The following is a 23,330-nucleotide window of genomic DNA, read 5'->3' on the forward strand; positions in this document are numbered from 1 at the left end:
ACAAGTGTCCTTTAAGACACTGGTTCAAAAAAAAAAAAAAAGACACTGGTTCAGAACCAATGATCGATATGTGGGGCTGTTTCTCCCCCAAAGCCAGACAAATCAGGTCTGGAAGACGGGGGTGTGGGGATGATGCCTGCTCCATTTTACCTAATAACACACTCTCTTCACCTTTGGACCCCACCAGTTTAGAATTTTTGAATCCAAGAAAGGAATGCTCCATACTGGGGCAGCCGGCCCTTAGGGTAACTCCCTTTGGAAAGGGAAAGTATGAAGTTTCATTGCATGATGGAGAGCTCCATTATCTAGCAGTTTTGTTTAAGGGTGAACAGAGAAGTTTGAGTGTATGGAGATGTGGAACAGCAAGAGAGTGAGGCTGTAATAAACGTAATAAACATATTTTTTTCTTCTTTTGGGTCTCCACCATCTGAACTCATTCCAAAAACTGAAAAGTCATTATTTTGTGAGTTTTGGTAGGGAGGCAGGACCAGCTAGTTCATGGACACAGGATATAAATTCTGCCAGCTTAGATGTTACTGCCCAGAACTTTGAATGTGGAACCGGGGCGCAAAGAATCAGGGTCAGTTCAGACTGGTTCATTCCCATGGCGGTGGTGGTAGAACCAAGGAGGAGCAGTTTGAGTAGCAGTTTTCAGTATCCAGGGGTCATGGCACCCAAACCAAGCTGTTTTTGAGATGTGATTGGGTCGTGGTCCCAGACCTCTAGACTTCTTGGATCCAACCCATTTTCGAGATGGTTTCTCCTATAGATCTTGAGAGCTCCCAACAGCCTTCCATTAAATACCCATCTAAACTAGCTGGAGTTGGATTTGTGGCTTGTAACCATGAATCTAACTGGCCCATCTCATCGGAGCTCTTTCCTTTGCTTCTGCTGACGTCAGGTAGGGGAGATGTTAGGACTGACTTTAGTAAGCTCTTACGTTATCAACCCTGGAAAGAAGCAACTTGGAGAAGGATTGGACACAACTCATCCACAACAATATCCCCTTTATTGATATTAATCACAGTTATGAGGTCTTGTCCATCAGAGAGTTTGCGTTATGCAGAACTACATACAAAGACATCAAAAAATACACATATACCAACCACCAAACCAATTAATTTCAACCAATCAAAACCCTCTGAATGTGTCTTCAATTTTGATCATCAGTGCTTCAGAAGAACATACATAGACCCAGCATGAGGTTGGCCTTCGGGGTCTCAGAGCATTCACAGAGCAGGCTCTTCACCCTTGGAAGCAATTCAACATGTAAACTCAGAGGGCAGGCATTGACAACACAGTGCCCGAATACCTGGTTCCCGAGCTGCCGGCCACGTTGGCAGAGCCCATTTAAGGTCGCACATGCTCCTTTGACCAACAAGGACGGCAGACTTTAGCTCTGTTTGAAGCAGACAGTGTGTGGCCCCTGTTGGAGAAGCTCTCGGCAGGAAGGGGCAGACTGGCCTCTGGTCTACTTTAAGTCATTCTTTAGGGTCATTTCAGAATGGTGACTTGGCCAGATTTCCTTTACAAGGGGGACATGAAAATCTCTTTTTCTTCCCACCCCTTCTTCCCTTTCCCATCCTGCGCTCTCTGGCCACACTCCAGCAAAGCCTGCGGCAGTTTAAGACTCCTGGGTCAGGTTACAAGTTACGGAATGGTCAACGGGGAAGGGTGTATTGCAGATTCCAAATGTCTTTCTCTCACTGAAGTTAGCTTCAGTGGCTCCCTCCATAACTCCAGGAGGGTTTGGGCTCCAGCCACCTGCTGGAGTCCCCGAGGCTCTTAGAAAACTGGAGGCTATAAACGTATTGAAAGAAATGTCTAGGGGATCTGGAAACCATGACAAACCACTTTGCTCTTGGAATCCATAGAAAGCAGAGGTCTCTGAGCAAAGCTGCTCTCTGCCTTTACAGGGTTCACTGTGTTCGTGGCTCTCCGAATTCCCTAATTCCCTTAACTTCAATAGTGTCAATCTTTGCCTTGAAAAAGGAGAAAAGAAAGAAAGAAAGAAAAAGACAAACTGATTTTCTTCCCTTTGTCTGTGTCCCTTCCCATCCAGCATGTCCCTCGGGGGGGACACAGGAGGAAGTCGTGTACCTCCTTAGGCTGGCCGAACCTTGGAAAGTTGGTTGCTCTGTCCATGATGTTCCAGTTCTGGTCTAACGGGTAGATGATCAATGGTGAGAGGTCAGGAGGGATGGACGAGAGAGGTCCTGACCATTCTGCTCTGAGTCACGAGGCAAAAAATGCTTGGAAGCTTCTCTCTTAGCAGCTTGCTCCTCCAGGTGAACTTGACAAGCTGCCACAGAGTCCAGTGAGAGAGACTGAGGGTGTGAAAGCAGAGATTTCCCTGATCTGTGTGTCCTTGGTAATCCCGCCAAAGAAAGATTCTATTCAGTGGCCAGAAACAAAAATCTGTTGTTCCGTGACACCTTGACATTCTAAATAAAACTATTATCTCCCTCAAGAGAAAAGTAAAAATTGTCATGTTATGATCAGAGTCAATCAGGATAATGAGATGAAAAGGAGAGAAAGGAAAAATGTTTTCATGTAAAGGAAGAGGCGTGTGGTCCCGTAGAAGCCAGCCACTGCAGTTTCCTTGTGCTGCTTTTCCTGGGCTCTGAGGCATCTCAGCACTAGCCCAGGCCGACATCGAGTGACATCATCACCACAAATCCCAGGATGGAGGTCCAGGATGCCAGTTTCCCGTTACCACTGGGAGGGAAGGAAAGGAAGACCTTAATGTACTCTGGGACACTGTCCAAGCTGCAAGCATCCTCTGTGATGTCCAATTCCAATAAAAATGTACCACTACGATTAGTAAGGATAATAATATTGACATGTAACATTTACTGGGGCTTACTATACGCCAGGCAAAGTAATTCATGTAATCCCAAAGGATGACCACACAAGATCAGTAGTACTACCGTTATTCTCTTGTTACTGGTGGGGAAACTGAGGCATACAGAAGTAACTTGCCCAAAGACACCTCTTATGGCTCTGGAATAAATGCTCGAATGATAAAGAGTGGCAATTAAATTCTTGATGATATTATTGAATCTGACCTTTAAACTAGCTACAAAAACCAAACGAAACAGGGGTGCCTGGGTGGCTCAGTCGGTTAAGCATCCGACTCTTAATTTCAGCTCAGGTCACGATCTCACGGTTCGTGAGACTGAGCCCTGCGTCAGGCTCTGTGCTGGTGGCACTGAGCTTGCTTGGGATTCTCTCTCTCTCTCTCTTGAAATAAATAAATATGTAAAATAAACAAACAAACAAACAAATAAATAAATAAATAAATAAATAAAACAAAGAAAGGAAGCACCCCCCCCTCCCCCTTCCCGGACACCTGGCCTATAGCTACATAATAAGAACATGGATGGATAGCTTTGGCTCTCAGAGCTCACCTCTCCCGAGATTCTAGCCCTAGAAAAATCGAGAAAGAGAAGGGTGGGGAGAGAAAGGGACAATATGCAAAAGCTAATCGTCTGTGTCATGGGGGTGGGGAGGTAGAGTGTCTGTATGCCATTACCTGGTGTCACCTGGGCCATCCCCACCCACCTGCCCCTTACTCCTCTCTCTAGTTTCGGAAAACACAGTTGAGAAAGGAGTGGGGACGATCTCGGGAAGCGGCAGAAAGGGGTGGGAGCAAAGAAAGGAGCAGCAAGTGAGGAAAGGCAAGATCTGTATGCCGGGCCCCGGGCTTGGGAAACAGACGAGCACGAATGGGGGAGGGGATGCTCTTCAACCTGATCTGAGCCTCGGGGATGATGTCGTCCATGACCACATAGACCATGGCGCCAGCAGCAAAGGCCAGGGCGTAGGGCAGGAGGGGCTCAGCCAGCACCACGGCAAAGGCACCAAAGACCCCTGCCAGGGGCTCCACCATGCCGCTTAGCTGCCCGTACCTGAGGAGAGACCAGAGACAAGTGCCACCATGAGGAAAGTCAAGCAGACAGCAGCGCGCTCAGGCACTCTGTGCTCAGACTGCTGACTCAGCCCCAGAAAACGGATGCATTTCATTCCACGTCATATCCGTGCACAGCGTGCAAATCACTGTGTTTTTAGCCACCTCCTTCTTCCCTGACCTCCTCTAACACAGTAGGCTCCTCCCCGCCCCGGGTTTCTGGTAGAGTTTTAAGGTTTCCACACTGTCTGTCTTCCATAATAGCATTATTGAGATATAATTCACATACCATATGGCACACCCATTTAATGTGTTCAGTCCAGTGGTTTTAGTATCGTCACAAGGTTGTGCAACCATCACCCCTATCTAGTTCCAGAACATTCTCATCACCACAAAAGGAAACCCCACACCCATCAGCGGCCACTCCCCACCCCTCCCTCCCCCAGCTCCTGGCAATCACTGATCTGCTTTTTGTCTCGATGGATTTGCCTATTCTGGATATTTCGTATAAATGGACTCAAGCAATATGTGGTCCTTTTTACTAGCTTATTTCATCTCACATAATGTTTTCAAGGTGCATCCATGTCATAACACGTATCATTCCTTTCTTTTACGACTGAGCAATAACCATTGGACAGATCCACCACGTGCTTGCTAACCATTGGTCAGCTGACGTCTACCTTGTCTCTTGACCGAGAGGACACTGATTAGGAGTGGTAGAGACACTTCCCTAGCATAGTTGTGCCTGGTGTGTTTGGGTCACAACTGTACCCCCTTCTGAAGGAGCTGCACCCATGCATCTCTACTGAAGATGTGGACCTACCTGGCTAGATGTATACTGACAGCCTCTCCCCACTACCCCCATCCTGAATTAAGCTGAGATTTCTTCTTTAAAAAAAAAAAATCCCTCGGTTGGCGGGGGGGGGGGGGGGGGGGGGGGCGGGCCTGGGCAGCTCAGTGGATTAAGAGTCCAATTTCAGCTCAGGTCATGATCTCACAGTCTGTGAGTTCAAGCCCCGCATCAGGCTCTGTGCTGACAGCTCAGAGCCTGGAGCCTGGTTCTGATTCTGTGTCTTCCTCTCTCTCTCTGCCCCTGCCCTGCTCGCACTCTGTCTTTGTCTCTGACTCTTTCAAAAATAAATAAACATTAAAAAAAAATTTTTTTTTTTTTAAGTCCCTGGGGCACCTGGGTGGCTCAGTCGGTTAAGCGTCCAACTCTTCATCTCAGCTCAGGTCATGACCTTATGGTTCATGGGATCGAGCCCCGTGGTGGGTTCTGCCTGAAATTCTCTCCCTCTCCCTCTCTCTTTGCCCCTCCTCCACTTGTGCACACGCACACTCTCTTTCACAATAAAAAATATAAATAATTCCCTTTATTCGAGCTAGTGAGAGTGGGTCTCTGTTGCTTGAAATCATATGAGCCCTGAGTAAAACAGTAGCCCAGGTGAGCGCTGAGAATGCGGAGAGCAGATGAGCTGGCACCTGCTCCCCATAGCGGAGCAAAAGTCACCACCTGCAAAAGTCACCTGACATGGGTGGGACACCACTAGACAAGGGAGCTGGGATATCTTTCCCACTATCCCTTGCTGTGGGCATTTGGCAAGATATACTGCCTGTGAGCCTCAATCTCTCCATCTGTAAATGGGGGCAAGAAACCCAGAGGTGCACTGGGGCACTTCCCCGCCCAGCGTGCCTCCCCAGTGACAGGACAGGCCTGTGAACTCCACCCCCGCCCTGCCCCCCCCCCCCTGCTTCTCTGCTTCTCCCTGGCCAGGGGCAGACAGTGGGCATGGGGGAAACACTGTCTGCGCTGCAGAACCCTGTAAGGGGCCACCGCTGCCTGACCTGTGCCCTGTGCACGGGTCGGCCGACTTTGTAGCTCTGTGCTGCGGGTACAATTCCTGGCTTGGCTTTGTCACTTGGGGAAAAAGTGAGTTGGACGTCAGGCCCCGACTGGAGCAAGAAGAAAAGAAGTTTAAGCTCAGGGTCCCTCACCTCCTGTCCGGGGTGCCCCTCCCATATGAAAAAAAGCAGTCACAGCTACTGGGCTCCCAGAACTCACATTTGAATCAAATCTCTAAGGCCATCACGCCCTGCCCGCACCTAGGCCTCTATTCCGTAGACTCCGGCAATGGAAAGAGACAGGAGGGGGGAAGTAAGATAATTTAAGTATGTGCAAGAACTTGTAAGTCATCAGGCCCCATAAAATGGAAGGCATTTTTAAATTGTTGTTATTAGCAGTCTTTTTAAATGCCCTCACCATACATTCTAGAGCAGTGATTGCTTGGACAGACAAGTATTCTGAGGCTCAGAGTCCTGAGTTGAGGGACAGAAGATTAAACTTCTGGTCTTGGAGTCACCACCACTGAAACCAGTCACCTGACATTCAAGGCCACAGTTCTCTCCTCTGAAAACTGAGGACTCGCCTTATGTGTCACTGAGAAGGTAAAATTAAGGAAGAGACTAGAAAGGCCTCTGGAGCCCATGAAAACACAAAGTCTGAGTACAGTAGGGCATCATTTCCTATGGACACGATCCTGGCCTTCACAGTGACAAGGATTGTGACAGGGGCTAGTGTGTGACTCTTGGAGGCGGGCTGTGGTCAGATGGGCCTCAGCAAAGGCATGTGATATTTAGGGTAGACATTGGTTTACTTCCTACTGGAGGGGAAAGAGCCCTAACACTGAACGGGCATGGCGTGGCTACAATGGAAACATTTTAAAATAGGAAACCTGGCGATTTGAGCTGGTTTATGTAAAGGCTGAAGGTCAAGAGATGAGTTTCTTGAGCTTCCTCCCACCCTTGAGGGCTCAGGACTCAAACAGACTGTTGGCGTTTGACCAGAAGCTCCAGAGACACTTCTGGGATGGAAGAGATGGTTTTTTTTTTTTGTTTTTTTTTTTTAATTGTTTTTTTCAACGTTTATTTATTTTGGGACAGAGAGAGACAGAGCATGAACGGGGGAGGGGCAGAGAGAGAGGGAGACACAGAATCGGAAACAGGCTCCAGGCTCTGAGCCATTAGCCCAGAGCCCGACGCGGGGCTCGAACTCACGGACCGCGAGATCGTGACCTGGCTGAAGTCGGACGCTTAACCGACTGTGCCACCCAGGCGCCCCGGAAGAGATGGTTCTTGAAGAAAGAAGCCGATACAGGGGACTGCTCTGACTTTACGTCAGACACGACCCTGGCCTCTGACAGCTGACACTCTCGGAGCACTTACCAGAAGGCTCTCCAGGGGGAGAAGCCAGCCCCTCGCAGGGGGAGGCTGACAGCGAGGCCCTCCGGGAAATTCTGGATCCCGATTCCAATGGCTAAATTCCTGAAAGACCAAGAAGACACATGGAGGCAACCGTCTAGAACTGAGCACCCACACACACAGGATCCCCTCGCCTAGCCCCAATGATGCCCTTTGGTGTCAGAGATCCAGGTGAGACCTGTGCCAGGTGGAGGAAAGAGCAAGGTTAAGGCATAGGTGCAGGTGCAGGACGCAAGGAGAAAGGGCTGATACAGACCGTCCACCCCTTGGTGCTGCTCCTGGTCCCCAGGGACACTGGATCTTTATGGCGCTACAGTAAGCAGAGAGCATGCTGGCTGGACATTAGGATGACCCGCGCTCTGCCACTCAGCCGTATAACTTTGTGCAAATCCTTTGACTTTGTACGTCTCAGAGCCTTATGAATACCACAGACGGGCTTGCGTGGGGATGGTAACATCTCCTACGAAGGATGGCCGACTGCCGTGTGTCCCAATGACCTCATGCCTGTACAGTTTCCAGCACATGTGAGGTGCTCAGTACCTTTGGGTCTCCATTCCCTTCTGGCTTGGAGACAGATACATCGCATTTTACTGAGAGGCAACCTTGGAAATGGGGCGGGGAGGTGCCGAATAGAATCCAACAGGGACACAGGTCTCCTGGGCTTGGCTTCCACGCCGACTCTCTGCGGGTCCGGCACTGGCACCACGCTTCTTTGGGCCCCTGTGGTGCTCACTGAGATCCTCTCTCCTCTGCTCCTGTGGGACATGTGGCGGCAGGGGGGAGGGGCTGTGCTGTGGTCACTGGTCAGGCTCAGGGGCAAACTGTCCTGCTATCTGTGGAGGGTGAAGAATGGCTGGCCTTGGGGGCTGGGCTTGGGATCAGGGTCAAGAGTCTCACTTCTCAGGGCGCCTGGGTGGCTCAGTCAGCTAAGCATCTGACTCGGTTTCAGCGCAGGTCATGATCTCACAGTTCGTGAGTTTGAGCCCCGCATCAGGCTTGTGTTGACAGGGTAGAGACTGCTTGGGATTCTCTCTGCCCTCTCCCACAGAAAAGAAAGAATGAAAGAAAGAAAGAAAGAAAGAAAGAAAGAAAGAGAAAGAGAGAGAAGGAGGGAGGGAAGGAGAGAGAGAGAAAGAAAGAAAGAAAGAAAGAAAGAAAGAAAGAAAGAAAGAAAGAAAAAGAAAAGAAGGAAGAAAGGAAGAGAGAGGGAGGGAGGGAGGGAGAAAGAAAGAAAGAAAGAAAGATAGAAAGAAAAGGAGGAAGAAAGGAAGAGAGAGAGGGAGGGAGGGAGAAAGAAAGACAGAAGAAAGAAAAAAGAAGAAAGAAAGAAGAAAGAAGGAAGGAAAGAAAGAAAGAAGAAAAAAGAAAGAAAGAAAGAAAGAAAGAAAGAAAGAAAGAAAGAAAAGAAAAGAAGGAAGAAAGGAAGAGAGGGAGGGAGGGAGGGAGAAAGAAAGAAAGACAGAAGAAAGAAAAAAGAAAGAAGAAAGAAGGAAGGAAAGAAAGAAGAAAGAAGAAAGAAAGAAAGAAAGAAAGAAAGAAAGAAAGAAAGAAAAAGAAAGACAAACTTAAAAAAAATAGGAGTCTCACTTCTCACCTCTTGGATCTTGGATCAGGGCAGAGAGCTCTGGGCTCTAGAGGCTTCTGCTATCACTGTCATAGCCCACACTGACCCTGAGCTCCTACTTCAGGAGCAAGGGACATTTAAAATATATTTCTGTGGAAGAAATGAACCTTAAGGTTTCATTTGCCAATATCATCTTGCCAGTATTTCATGAGCCCCTGTCCTGTCTTCTCAAATAGACCCTCAAAGTGGTGGTCCCTTCTTCCCCCCACACTTTTTCAGCATCCCCTCCCCGCCCCCGAATGGATAAGTGAATACAACCAGCTTTCTTGACCTGAATCTAAGGTTTCTTTCAACGAGGAAGGTCAAAGTGTCTGACCAGATCTCGAGTCCCTTGTCTGACGTAGAAACAGCATCGCCTGCCCCCCCACACCCCGCTCACAGGTAGGCACATGACTTACCCCCAGCCTAACCCCAGAGTTGCCAGCCCCATGTCACCAACAAGTCAGAGGTGGGGCTGCCCGGCCAAAGTCCTCACCATGACGCAGCACTGACTGCAGCCATCCGCCAGGCGGGCTGTGGGAGCCTCCTCCACATCCTGTCCAGCAGCCACCATCCTGATAAGCAGCACAGAAACCCCATTCTTCTATCCCTGGCAAGCCACATCACCTCCGCCCTGCCCTGACTCTGACATGGGGCTCCCAGCCCAACCAGGTGCTGCACCCTCTGAGACCTGCCAGGCCGTCCTCAGCAGGGCACCACCTTGCTGGGAGATCACCAGATCTCTCTTGAGTGCTCCTGGGCCCCTTCACACCCCCCGCAAGGGTCGGACCACAGAGTCTCTGCCCTTCCCATCTTCATACACATCCCTTCCCAACTTGGTTCTGTTCTTCACATGTGTGCACGCGCACACACACACACACACACACACACACACACACACACGCTAGCCCACCGTGTTCCCTGCTCCGCCGTATGCCCTGAATCTGTAAGATGTCAGCTAGGTGGGGGGGACCCCATGGAAGGGCTCAGTCCCCTCCACACCCTCTGTAGTACCACTTCATCATTTGCGTCAGCTCAGGACTGAATTAAAAAATCCAGAGCTCCCAGCCCTGGCCGAAATGCCGATGCCCGGGCCCACCCTCGGAGGCCACAACTGATCGCTATGGTGTCGGGCTCCAGATCCGCAGACTTGAAGAACGCGCCCGCAGTGTTGCGAACCCGTGACCTAAGACATCACCAAAATGGGTGAGGATGAGGCTCGTCGCCACGCCCACCTCCGGCCCAGGAGACCCTTTCCTGCTATCCTGACACTCAGCTGAGAAGTGTCACCGGGGTGGCCCCACGTGGGAGCTGAGGACACCAGCGGCTCCTTGTGAATGCACCAGGTGGCCAGCAGCCTGGATGCTTCCTGTGCATAAAACCTGAACGGGGGAGTCCTGGAGGGGCTCAGAATGGAAGAACAGAGAACAGAAGCATCAAAGTGGAGGGTTGCTGGGGCGACAGGAGTAGCAACAGCAGTGACAGAAGAGAGTGGCTCCCAGGTGCCCAGGGTAAAAGAGGAGAAGGGGAGCAGGGGCTCAGGCTGGCACGGCTGGTCCCTTGGATGGACAAGCTTGGAGCTGCCTTAGCCGTGGGGGCCGAGATCAGCAGGATGGAGCCCCATGAATGAGGGGGAAAGGGCGGTCTGCCAGGAAGGAAGCCCCAGACGCTCACTCCTCTTGCAGCCCTACTGTGCTCTCCCTGGCTCCACGCGAGAGCCTGGGCCCTTCCTGCCGCCTCTCCAGGTAGCGGGGCCTGGGGGGCCATTCCCCCTTCATCCCACTTTGGGCAGGGAAAGCCCAGATGAGAGGGTTCCTTTCCAGGATGGGCTATGAAGGTTCCCAACGGATTTGAAAAGCAAGGGGAGAAACCCAAACCTTGTCCTTCCCAAGACCGTGAGGCTGCCGTGTCCTGTGTTTTGTTCTTCCCAGAGGAAGCACAAAGACCCCGCCACTAATCTGGACTGCAGCAAATTAGCGGCAGGGAGAAGGAGGTGGGGACGAAGGGCTCATTAAGAAAAGAAACCACAGGCTGTCCCCTGACGGCACCCCTTTGTCTCAGGGTCAAGCCAAGCCCCACGGTGACCCGTCATCTGTGTCTGACTGGGACTCGCAAGGGAGGGGAGAGAAGGGCAGGGAAAGGACATCCATGGGGAGAGCAGGGGTGGGGAGGAGAGAGTAAGCGGAGGAGGGCCGGGGCCTGTCAGGTGCAACGCTGGCCGTCCAGGCTGCTGTCAGAAGGGCCTTCCTTGCCCTTATCTTCCTGAGAGGTGAGCGACAGGAAGAAAGGCCATCCCCGTGGGCAGCTGTTTCTGCTTCTTCTTAGAAGCCCGATCCCATTGCCCCCGACCCCAGGCCTGCCTTCTCATCTCCTGCGTCCTCCTCCCACTCAGCCCCCAGAGTAAAAGCCAGAGAACACTTGGCTGCAGAGGCCCTTGGAGGTCCCTTGTCCAACACCTTCATGGTTAAGGGAGAAACCAAGGCACGGAGAGGTGGCGTGACAGATAGTAGGTTTGCCTGACAGACCCGGTGGGACCCCCCCAGGTGCACCACTGTGACCCAGCGCAAGCTATAGGAAACTCGGCCTTCGCTTTTCCACAAAAGGGGCATAAATGCCCCATTTTCGGGGTTCTTCTGTGGACGATCGCTGTGAAGTGCCAATCACAGCACACAGCCCAGAGCTGGGGCTCCTCGAACGGTCCTACTGTTCAAATTGCCCGAGGTTCCCGAACAAGGCGGCATTCGGGCTCTGCTGCTCCCCAGCGCCTGGTGACCTTCCCAGGCTCACGTGAAACTTCTTCTCGGGCTCATGCTCCTCAACCGTCTTGATTCTGTGACCTCCTGGTCGGAACCAAGGCCAGAAATAGCAACTGACGGCCAGCAGGGAGCCCCCTTTCAAGGGCGCCTCCAGAATCCACCACTGCGCGCTGGCCATGTGTGAGAGCTCAGGTCACATACGAAGAAAGATGGTAGGAAGGGCCCTCCTCGATCTTCAAGGAGTCTGCAATCAAAGAGAGGGCAAAACACCTGCCTACAAAGGACAGGACGGCACGGCACTGGCTCAAAGCCGGAAGAGCAGCGCAAAGTGTGAGGGGAGGACGATTCCCGCAGACGAAGATGATCCGAGACAGAAGGTGACATTCAAGACGGACTTTGAAGGACAGGGATCCTTTTAATCAACAGAGAGAGATGGGGAGACGCGTGTCCCAAGGGAAGACGGAACTGAGCAACCGTAGGAGTGAGGTGGTAGGCCAGGGTCATCCAGGCTTTCTTTTCTCACCCCTTCCCCAGTTCAAAGCCTACACACACACACACACACACACACACACACACACACACACACACGCGGGCATGCGGGCGCTGGCGTCCTAGACACCCATCTTGTACCGTTCCTGCACACAAGAAAGCGTCACAGTCTGCTGACTCTGCTCAGTGCTGAGTGCTCAGTGCCCCGGCCCAGCTGCACCCCAGTCTTCCCAAGGCCAGGTGTGGAGTTGCGCCCCAGGGGCCTCCAGCCCACCTTTGGAGGCGTTCCCTCGAAACTCGTGTATCGGTGGTCTCCACTCAAACCTGCCGCTTAGCTATCTCAGGCCTTGAACTTGGGGAAAGTTTTCAGCAAGGGCAGCAGCACTAAGCACAGGGCGCACATTCCCCATGGCAACAGCCCGCCCCCGAAATCAGCTCGCGTCTCATCTCCGCTTACCATGCCCATCACGGGAGCCTAAGGTCCCCTGGCTGGAATAAAGATAATGACAATCATCCCTGCCATTTATGGAAGGTGATAAAATGGGAGGCGTGGTTGCGGGTGTTTTATTACGCGTAGCAACACAATTAACCTTAACTACCTTGTTAAGTGTTTTCTACCCTTCCTATCCCCATTTTACAGACGGGGAAACTGATGCACGAGCGGCCATCCCCAAGGTCACCCGGCCACGAAGTGACAGTGGTCACATACTTCGGGTCCTCTGAGCCTCACGCAGACCCATCACACCATCTTGGAGAGAGAGGGTCAGTCACCTGGGCTCACGTCCTCAGCAGACGAGCAGGTGATGCCGTATGCCCACTCAGTGGTGATCTGCGATTTGGGGCGATCTGGAGGCAAGGACACCAGACCTGATGGAAGAGGTGTTAACCAGAGACCCCCAGAGTTAACGGGGTTGGGACGTCTCATCCACGGCACGGCTTCTTAACCTCGCCACTACGGACATGTTAGGCCAGGTCACTCACTCTTTGCTGTGGGGTCTGTCCTGGGCATGGTGGGAGGTTTAACTGCATCTCCGGCCTCTTCCCACTGGATTCCAGCCGTACCCTCCCAGTCCTGACAACCAAAAATGTCTCCAGACTCTGCAGAACGTCTTCTGGGGGGGGGGGGGGGGAGCTGAGTGGTCCCTGCTTGACAACCACTGCTTAGGTTTCTTCCTCAGCAAGTGTCTGAACGTCAGAAAACATTGCTCAGACCAAGCAAAGGACAACATCCGACCCCATCCACGTTATTTGAGAAATTTCTTGGTTCAGTGGAGTTGAGTCTTTCAGGGAACTTAGCTGTGGCGGGACAGACTCCTGGGATTCAAGGTAGAAGTCACACTGGGCAATGATGGGGCCTCTGCTCCTGCATTCCTAAGGCAGTAGCTTTGGGGCCTCGGAGTCGCACAATCGTGGACCTGCCGTGCGCGTCGTGTGCTCTGTGACCGGCACCCTTCTGGAGTTGTGCGACGGGGCATTCCTGCTGGAACCCCACGCGCAGATTATTGCTCCGTGGTGGGTTTAGGGCTGGGGTTGGAGGCGAGGGGTCCCCGGGAAGGTGGGAGGGAGCGTCACGGGTTCCTCTGGGAGTTGGCAGGTGCGAGGGCAGCCTGCTCTCCGGGCTATGATCTCTGCGCTGCTGGTTATGAAAGAACAGCATATTCCTGACAAGCCCCGCTTCACCCGGGCTCTTGCAGATCCTCCCCTGTGCCGTGAGCGTGTGTGTTCTTGCGTGGCAGGCCCTCACACACCGTGTTGATTGTTATCGTCCTGCCCTGAAAGGCCTGACTGTTCAGGCTCGGCGGTGACATCACCAGCTTCCCACTCGGGCTGCCGGCTGAGGTGTTTGATGAGCCTGCAGATGGGTAGGGGCTGGAGGCTCCCCGCGGGGCTGCTGGGCCCTACCCGCTCCGTGGAGCTGGTTTAGCACGAAAGGGATCTTCCCCACCCCCTTCTTACAGTTTTGGGAGGCTTTATTGCCACAGGCTGGAAAGCCGGGATGACCCATCCTTTCCCTTGAAGTCTGCCGACCTTCGCAGAGAGGGCGGGGAAGAGCCCCAGGAAGCAAGCCACAAGGCAGGGAGGCGTACAGGGGTGACTCGGGCCACCACTGCGCACCTCTCCTTGCAGGAAAGCAGAGAAGCCTCCCAGATTCGGGGGGGTGGGGGGAGGCGGGGAATCTCTCGCTCCCCCAGGGACACCCCGGGGATCTTCACCTGCCACGTCTCCTGGCAAATAAATCAGCTCTATGCACAGGCCAGGTGCAAGGCTGCCTCGTGAGACTTAAAAAGCACCTGGGGCTATGTACCCAAGAGTAATGTGCTTACGTATTCATAAAAAGGCTACTAGGTTCTATCAGTAACAGCCCCAAACCGAAAACTCAGCAAACGCCCATCAAAGACTGAGCGAATAAAGAAACAGCGTTCCGGTCACACCGTGCAATGGCATACAGCAACAAGAATGAATGACCTATAACTACGTGCAACAGTAGGACGCATCTCAGAGGCAAAATTTTGAGTGAGGAGAAAAAAAGAGAAAAACTAGATACAAATCATGAATGTTGTGTGCTTCTAATCACATAGAGTCCCCAAACAGACAAAGCCCAGCTATGCCTTCTCTCACCTACTAATTGATAGGAGGTGTCAGAGGCCAATAGCAACAACTTATTGGTGGGTTCTCCTTTAAAGTAATTGATTTTTTAAAACAGTGCATTTGGGGGCGCCTGAGCTGCTCAGCTGGTTGAACTTCCGACTCTTGATTTCGGCTCAGGTCTTGATCCCTGGGTCGTGCCATCGAGCCGTGCATCGGGCTCTGCACTGAGCATGGAGACTGCTTGAGATTCTCTCTCTCTCTCTCTCTCTCTCTCTCTCTCTCTCTCTCTCTCTGACCCTCTCCCTCTCGTGCTCTCTAAAAAATAAAAATAAAATCCATTAAAAAAAAAAAAAGACCAGTGCATTTTAGTAGAGAATGTAGATGCTCTCAAGGTAGGAATTCAGGTCCCGGGTGGGGACAAGAAAACTCCTCATTGCCTTTTTTATTTTAAGCTTACTTATTTATTTTGAGAGAGACTGAGAGAGAGGCAGAAGGAGAGGGAGAGAGAGAATCCCAAGCTGGCTCCACACCATTAGCGTGGAGCCTGCCGTGGGGCTCAAACTCATGGAACCGTGAGAACATGACCTGAGCCAAAACCAAGAGTCGGGTGCTTAACTGACTGAGCCACCCAGATGTCCCCCCCACACTCACCGCCTTTTAATAAAGACAATTTATCGCAGCTGAATGTACATGCAGAGAAGAGCACATACGATAAGTGTTCTGCTTGATGAATTTTCAGAAACTTGATGGTCATCACGAACTCCCCACCCAGATGAAGAAACAGAACATGATGAGCACCCCAGGAGCCTCCAACCCCGGGCTCCCTGCTCCCCCTGCTCCGGCCCCATGAGGAGCCACTGTCTTCACTTCCAATGGCTCAGCCTAGTCATGCCTGCTTGGGGACATTCTGTGAATAGTTTAGGTGGCCCTACAAGACCCTGCTGGAGGATCCTGGGAGGGTTATGGGTGATGAACACTTTGCAAACTTGGCATGAAGCTGGCTTCCCCGGGGCCATAGGTTTGGATCTTGGTGTAAGGCCTTTCCTAGAACACCCGAGTTTATCCCCCTGCCATGATTCACCCCATTTTCTTATCCACTGCCTGCATCAGTCATTCCATCTGCAGGATCAACATTGGAGGGGAGGGCGTGCCACAAAAACATTTTGTTCTCCAGCATGAAAAATACCATTACAAACCATTAAAAAATTTTCCAGCACTTTAGTAGTTTCTTCTAAAGAGCTTTAAGTGTCTTTATGAACATGTATTCTTTCTTTCACTTGAGAAGTAGAAGTTTATTTTCCATTTTGTAGACAGTAATAACCAAGGTCCCACAAAGGGCGAACGATAAACCGAAGAACACAGCGCGGGTCACAGCAATAAGGCAAACGGTGCTGGGTTCCAAGCCTTTCCCATAAGCCATCTCTTCATATAAAACCCCAGAAAGCAGGGAGAAAAAGTGGCCAGTGATGGCTTCAGGGAACGAAGACCACAAACCTTGATGTCATTCTCGGCTACTCTCACTCCTCACCCATAACCCGATAGAGAAACCTGTAGATCTATCCTCCAAGCCTATGTGGATCCAGGCACTTCCTCCCTCCTCCACGGCTGCACCCAGGTGGGAACTGCCACCATCTCCTGCGTGGTTTACGGTGGCAGTGTTCTAACTGGTCCCCTTGCTTCTCTCCCTACCCCTCCAGTCTGTTCTCGCCACACCTACTACACCTGCTTACGCTGCTCCTTGGCTCAAAATTGCTGTGGCTACCCAGTTCACCCAGAGGCAGCACCCAAGCCCTTCTCCTAGCTTGCCATGACCTACATGTCCCCACCCTTTGTCTTCTCTCTGACCTCCTCTATTCTTCTTCCCTGTCTCTTTCTACTCTATCTGTTCAGCCTTTCTCTCTGCTCTTCTCTCTCTGCCCTTCTCTCTCTCCAGCTTTGGGCATTTCTACTGGAATATTCCTCCTTGGGTATCTGTGGCTCACTTCTTCACCTCTTTCCAGACTGGGCTATATGACTTTTCCAAGGCTTAGGTCACAAAAGACTTTGTGGCTTTCATCTGTCTCTCTCGATCACTAGCTCTGGGGGAAGCCAGCTGCCATGTCGTAGGACCCTCAAGCAGCCACATGGAGGCACGTGTGACAAGGGGGCCTCCAGCCAGCAGCCATGTGGTCTGCCATCTTGGAAGCAGGTCCTCCAGCCCAGTCCAGCCTTCAGATGAGAGCAGCCCCAGCTGACTTCCTGATTGCAATCTCAAGAGGGACACGGAGCAGGGGCCACTCAGCAAAGCCACTCTCCAATTCCTAACCCACAAAGAAAACATGAGCTAATGTTTATTGGTTTGAGCCACCAAACTTTGAGCTATTTTTGTTATTCAGCAGTTGTAAGGTAGTCACCTCCTCAGTGAAATCTCCCTCCTCCCCTTATCTAAAATTGCAAACCATCCAGAGCTCTCATTCCCCTTTAAACCTAATTTTCTTCTCTTCTTCCTTCTTTGATAGAAATCTCTACCATCTAACCTACTGTATAATGTACTTTTTTTTCATAGGTGAAAAATGATTCACTCTTTCCCCTGTGTCTGACCCGGCATCGAAACACGCTAGGAATCTCTGTTCACCTAGGTGTCCCGGTGAACACTAGAAGAGTGCCAGGTGCACACGGCCATGAAACAGGCATGCGCAGAGAGACGGGCCGTGAGTTCCAGCAAGGCCGAGGTCTCGCCTGCTGCCAGCCGCAGGTAATCAATCAGCAGCGAGCATGTCACAGCTCCCTGGGCCGCGGTGTCCCCAGCTCTAAAGCAAGGAGGCTGAATCGGGCGACCCATAAGCTCTTTTCCAGACCCTAAGCTTTGTAATTCCTACACAAGGGCGGCATTGTGGGTTCTCTGGATTTCAGGGGCTGCAGAGACCGGCCTCCGTGTCTGCCAAAGCCCGTTTTCCCGGCCGTGCACATCTGGAAAGCCAAAAAGCAAAAACCATCGCATTGTGCACATCTGGACAGCATAAACCAATCGCTCCAGGAGGAAACTCCGAACCGGGTGCTCAGCGAAAACCACGGTGCAGGCCAAATGAGAGGGGCTGAAAGGCTCCTTTCTTTTCCACCCGCAAAACAATCTTCTGGGCACGGAACTGGAAGCCCGATGCTCTGTTGCTGAATAACATAAGCTCTCAATAGCCTTCGACTGCCGTCTCGGTCACGTTGCTCTCTCGGCCTGGCTCTTGGCCAATGCAAAACTTAGAGAACAGGCATTTTTCTTCCCCCCACTCCCTTGTTAAGACCAAACGATACCTTCACTTATCCCTGGGGCATGTGGACGGAGTTCAAAGCTGAACACCACCTGCTCCTCCTCCTTCAAGGAGAGTAATTGAACTGCACGCCTAATGCAAACCGAACAGGGAGCTTTGAGCTCTGGTGAGAAATCGCGGGCGATTTGCATGCAGCTATAACCGCAGCTGGGCGGAGAAAGCCGCCTGTCAGTACGCAGTCTGTTGTGGGGCAACCAGCCTGGGCCCCCTGGAACAAAGAGGAATCATACGAGTCTGAGGGCTACGAACTTCCTACGCTCTCTTCAGCTAGCAAAGACCCACAGTGCAGGGAGTGCAGGAGAGGCGTGCAGGGAAACGTGGGGTTCTACCCACTTCCAACTGCACGGCCGGTGATGTCAATGGCTCGATGGCCAAGACGGCTTGGAGCATGGGAAGCCTCGAGCTGCAACTCAAAGCGTTGCAGTGCACGGGAGTCAGAGTGTCACGCAAACAACATGGGAGGCTTGCAAGGAGTGCACGAGGATGGGTGAAGACGTTGGGGTTAGGGTGTCTGGTCATCCTTCATCGTCCTTCTTTACGGAACTTGAAGGTGCAGGTGAAGAGGCAGGAGCAAGACCCAGGGAGTCATGGCCCAGCCCTGGACCCTCACCCCCAAACAACAGCACCTCCCCAAGCCTCAGAACACTCGACATCCGTGAGACCGCTGTCTTAGGCTCTCCAGCCTCACGGCACTGAAAGCATGTGGCCCATAGATCATAGCCCGCTGCCTCTGAGTGCAGACTCACATGAAGAAAACCAGGCAGGGCGCTCGAAAGAAATCTAACAAGAAAGAACTCTCTTCCTTCCTCATCCTGGCTAGCTGGGGATGCTGAGCTTTGCTGCTGGGGGACGACTATGTTCCGAGTGCAAGATGCGTGTCCAGGAAGCCCACGCCAGTGAGGTGGGCTGTGGATAATCCTCAGCTGGAAGGTTCTGTGTCTGCTGCTGCGTACATGCTGCTAATGACACCAAGGGGGTGGGCGAAGCAGCCACCCTCGTCAGAGCCGCTTTTGCGAGAAGCGGCAGGTGCCGATCACAGGCCAACGGCGACCACGGCAAGAACAGCAGATCCCGCCTTGCGGCAGATCCAAAGACAAGTGCTGTGGATGAACCAACTCATCTTACTCTGGCACAAGAAACGCCACGAACCCATTTTAGAGATGTAGAAGCTGAGGCTTACAGAGGGTGAAATATCTCTCCCAAACTCACGAGCCCCCAAGTCGCTGAAATTCCAGCTCAGATCTGATTCCAGAGCTTAAGGACTTCACCCACATGTGCTGCCCCCGCCCCTCACTCCTACAGAAACCTTGCAGAGTGAGGGTGGATCTTCCTGTACTCTCAGTTTATGGGGGGGTGGGTAACCTGTGATTAAGGGCAATATTTCACACCACGAAGCTGTCCAGTACCAATCTTCCAATGCAGGGGTTGGAGAGGGGGTGCCTATCACGAACATTGTAAAATACCCCGTTGGTTTCAAATATTAATGTTCTTGGGGCACCTGGGTGGCTCAGTCAGTTAAGCATCTGACTTTGGCTCAGGTCATGATCTCACGGTTCATGAGTTCAAGCCCCGCGTCGGGCTCTGTGCTAACAGCTCAGAGCCTGGAGCCTGCTTCGGATTCTGTCTCCCTCTCTCTCCACCCCTCCCCTGCTTATGCGCTCTCTCTCTCTCTCAAAAATAAATAAACATTAAAAAAAAAAAAGAACCGTCCCATGTGAACAGGAGATTATGAAGAAGGTTGCCTTCTCCACTGCTTCCTATCAAAAACAGCCAGTCCAAGAACATCAGTGTCATCCAAGACAGAAAGGCAGGAAACTGCTTTCCATTAAAGGAGATTAAGGAGATGTGACAACCAAATGCAACGCCAAAGCCAACACATAAAATGTCACAGACACATCTATAAAGGACATTTGGGACTGATTACAAAAATTGGAGAGGGTCAGCGTACTAGATAATTTCATTAGACCAGTGTGGAATTTCCTGGGTGGGAAAATCATATTGTGGTTATGTGAGAGAATGTCTTTATTCTTCCTTTTTCCCCTCAAAGTTAAGTAGGTTGCTTTGCTCTGAGACTTCTCAAATAATTTAATGTACAAATTTAGTCATTCATCAAATATTTACAGTTTTTTTAAGTAATCTCTACCATCAAAATAGGGCTCAAAACTCACGACCCCGAGATCAAGAGTCGCATGCCCTTCTAACTGAGCCAGCCAGGGGCCCCCCCTCCATTCATCAAATATTTAGAGAGTCTATGTGCCAGGTACTGCGTATTATACCTTCTTTATGAATAGTGTTCATTTCCTTTCCTCTATTTTTAATTTATTTCATTTAAAAACTTTTAAGTGTTTACTTATTTATTTTTGAGAGAGAGAGAGCAAGCAGGGGAGGGGCAGAGAGAGGGAAACAGAATCCCTAGCAGGCTCCTTGCCATCAGCACAGAGCCTGAGGCGGGGCTCAGACCCACAAACCAGGAGATCTTGACCTGAGCCGAAACCAAGAGTCAGACACTTAACCCACTGAGCCACCCAGGCGCCCCTTTTTAACTTTTTTTTAAAGTTTATTTTTATTTATTTTGAGAGAGGGAGAGAGCAAGTGAGGGAGGTACAGAGAGAGAGGGAGACAGAATCCCTAGCAGGTTCTGTACTATCAGCCCAGAGCCTGATGTGGGGCTCGAACTCACAAACCATGAGATCAGGACCTTAGTGGAAATCAAGAGTTGGACACTTAACGAGTGAGCCACCCAGGCGCTCCTCCTCTACTTTTTAAAATCAGAATGGCCTTATCCTTAAAAGATACAGCTGAAGTACATACAGAAAAAGAGCCCTGCCATGTCAAATGGTTCAGTGGGGAAGAAAGGTACGCGTGTGTGTTTATGTGAGTGTGAATGTTTCTCTATCTATGGAGAGAACAATAGTCTTACACACACACACACACACACACACACAAAGAGCCCCTCCCTCTCCACATACACACAAAGTGAGTCAGTCGTCCACACGCCACTGTGCTTCCCCCCATTGCTACAGCGAGCATGCTCGATGGCCCGCCCTCCTCCCTTGCCTCCATGGCTTCCACATGCTAAGCCACTCTGGGAGGGGTGTCAATGCCGACAGGCTGGGCACCTCCCTAGGAAGCCTGGAAACCTCCCAGAGCACTCAGGTCTCCTCTGACTGCCTTCCCCCAGCCGGGTGTCTCCTGTCTCCTGGAATCCCATCCAGCCAAGGTCTTAAAGGTCGGCCCCCCGGCCTGGTCACTCCCGCCTACCCTCACAATGTGCACCATGATTTCTCACTTTAGATCAACCCACCTTTTTTCCTTCAAATGCCTTTTTTTTTGTAAATAAAATTGTAATACTTTTGTAAGAAGAACCAACTACAACATTATTTGCCTGACACAGAAAGTAACTGTATAAGTGAATGTGTCAAGGGTGTGCCTCGGTGGCTCAGCTGGTGGAGCACCCAACTTCAGCTCAGGTCATGATCTCACAGTTTGGGGGTTCGAGCCCTGCGTTGGGCTCTGTGCTGACAGCTCAGAGCCTGGATTCTGTGTCTCCCTCTCTCTTTGCCCCTCTCCTCCCCACTAACACTCTGTCTCTCTCTCTCTCAAAAATAAGATTAAAAAAAAAAAACATTGAAGTGTGCTCTTGGTTTTGGGGGTAGATTCCCGTGATTCATTACTTACATACAACACCCAGTGCTCATCCCAACAAGTGCCCTCCTCAATGCCCATCACCCATTTCCCCCTCCCTCCTGCCCTCCCCCACCCCATCCACCCTCAGTTTGTTCTCTGTATTTAAGAGTCTCTTATGGTTTGCTTCCCTCCTTCTCTGTAACTATTTTTCCCCTCCCCCCCCCCATGGTCTTCTGCTAAGTTTCTCAAGTTCCACATATGAGTGAAAACATGATATCTGTCTTTCTCTGACTGACTTATTTCACTTAGCTTAATACCCTCCAGTTCTATCCATGTTGCTGCAAATGGCAGGATTTCATTCTTTCTCATTGCCAAGTAGTATTCCATGGTGTATCTAAACCACATCTTCTTTATCCATTCATCAGTTGATGGACGTTTAGGCTCTTTCCATAACTTGGCTATTGTTGAAAGTGCTGCTATAAACATTGGGGTACAAGTGCCCCTATGCATCAGCATTCCTATATCCCTTGGGTAAATTCCTAGCAGTGCTATTGCTGGGTCATAGGGTAGATCTATTTTTCATTTTTTGAGGAACCTCCACACTGTTTTCCAGAGTGGCTGCACCAGTTTGCATTCCCACCAACAGTGCAAGAGGGTTCCCGTTTCTCCACATCCTCGCCAGCATCTTTTGTTGCCTGAGTTGTTAATTTTAGCCACTCTGACTGGTGTGAGGTGATATCTCAGTGTGGTTTTGATTTGTATTTCCCTGATGATGAGTGATGTTGAGCACCTTTTCATGTGTCTGTTGGCCATCTGGATGTCTTCTTCAGAAAAGTGTCTATTCATGTCTTCTGCCCATTTCTTCACTAAATTCCTCCTTAAAATAACCCCCCCCAAAATAAACAAAAAATTTTTTAAAAATTAAAAATTAAAAAAAAGTGTTGACATGAAAAGATGTGACGAGCCCATCTCATGCTGGGCTTTGTGTACTGAGCCTCTTCCAGTCCCCTGGCCCTCTCAGCCCTTAAGTCCCCATTTCCAACCCACTAAGGTCAGGACCCTGGTTGCCTCCCACTCATAACCCTAGGATGTGATGGGTGCCGTGTGCAGCTTCCCTTGGGTGCAGCCTCCTGACGTCAGCCACTGTCATTGCTGCTACTTCTTCCGCTGGAGGTCTCCCAAGCCCACCCCAATTGGATGAGCCACTGCAAGGACCCACAGGGCTCACCATTCAGTCGTACCTACAGATAAGATGTATTGCAGTGAAAAGATACAAAGCAAAATCAGCAAAGGAAAGACATACTTGGGGCAAAATCTGGTGGAAACCAGGCACAAGCTTCCAGAAGTTCTGTTTTTTGCTAGCTCACAGGGTGTGCTCAATTCCTCCAGGGGTGAATTTGTGACAATGCACGCAAATTCTTGTCTCCCCAGGGCACCCATTAGAGCCTCCGTGCCCAAAGATTCTACTAGGGGCTGGTCACATAGGCACCCTCCGACTACCACACACCACCACATTCCAGACTCCCGGAAGTGAAGCAGGCGTTCAGCATAAAACAATATGATTTGCACAAACAGTTTAGGCACAGAGAGACACCCTTATCAAGTTTCCAGCCCTGCAAATAGACCTCCCTAAGGAGAGCCGTTTCAAGCCTGCTGTGTTAACTCTTTTTGATACATGGCTACTGATCAGCATGGTGATGAAAGAAGTAGTCAGCGTTCATTGAGCATTTACTTTGTGCCCAGCGTTATGTGCAACACAGCGCTATGTAGCTTCACAGTGAAGCTACAAGGAGAAA

At 51.0% G+C, this 23,330-nt stretch overlaps 1 protein-coding gene across 4 annotated transcripts in view; it reads right to left on the reverse strand.

The window, feature by feature from the left end:
* Nucleotides 1-990: 990 nt before the first annotated feature.
* Nucleotides 991-23,330, reverse strand: part of SLC39A11 (solute carrier family 39 member 11) — a 342,858-nt gene continuing 320,518 nt past the window's right edge. For all 4 annotated transcript variants that reach the window (XM_047832145.1, XM_047832143.1, XM_047832146.1 and 1 more), the window contains 3 exons: nucleotides 7,133-7,231; nucleotides 3,753-3,911; nucleotides 991-2,718 (listed from right to left, as the gene is read on the reverse strand). In XM_047832145.1, the coding sequence (XP_047688101.1) occupies nucleotides 2,640-2,718; nucleotides 3,753-3,911; nucleotides 7,133-7,231 (337 nt within the window). In that variant the 3' untranslated portion in view covers nucleotides 991-2,639. The remainder of the gene's footprint in view (nucleotides 2,719-3,752; nucleotides 3,912-7,132; nucleotides 7,232-23,330) is intronic.

Source organism: Prionailurus viverrinus, chromosome E1, assembly GCF_022837055.1.
Source record: "Prionailurus viverrinus isolate Anna chromosome E1, UM_Priviv_1.0, whole genome shotgun sequence".
In the NCBI taxonomy this organism is placed as follows: domain Eukaryota; kingdom Metazoa; phylum Chordata; class Mammalia; order Carnivora; family Felidae; genus Prionailurus; species Prionailurus viverrinus.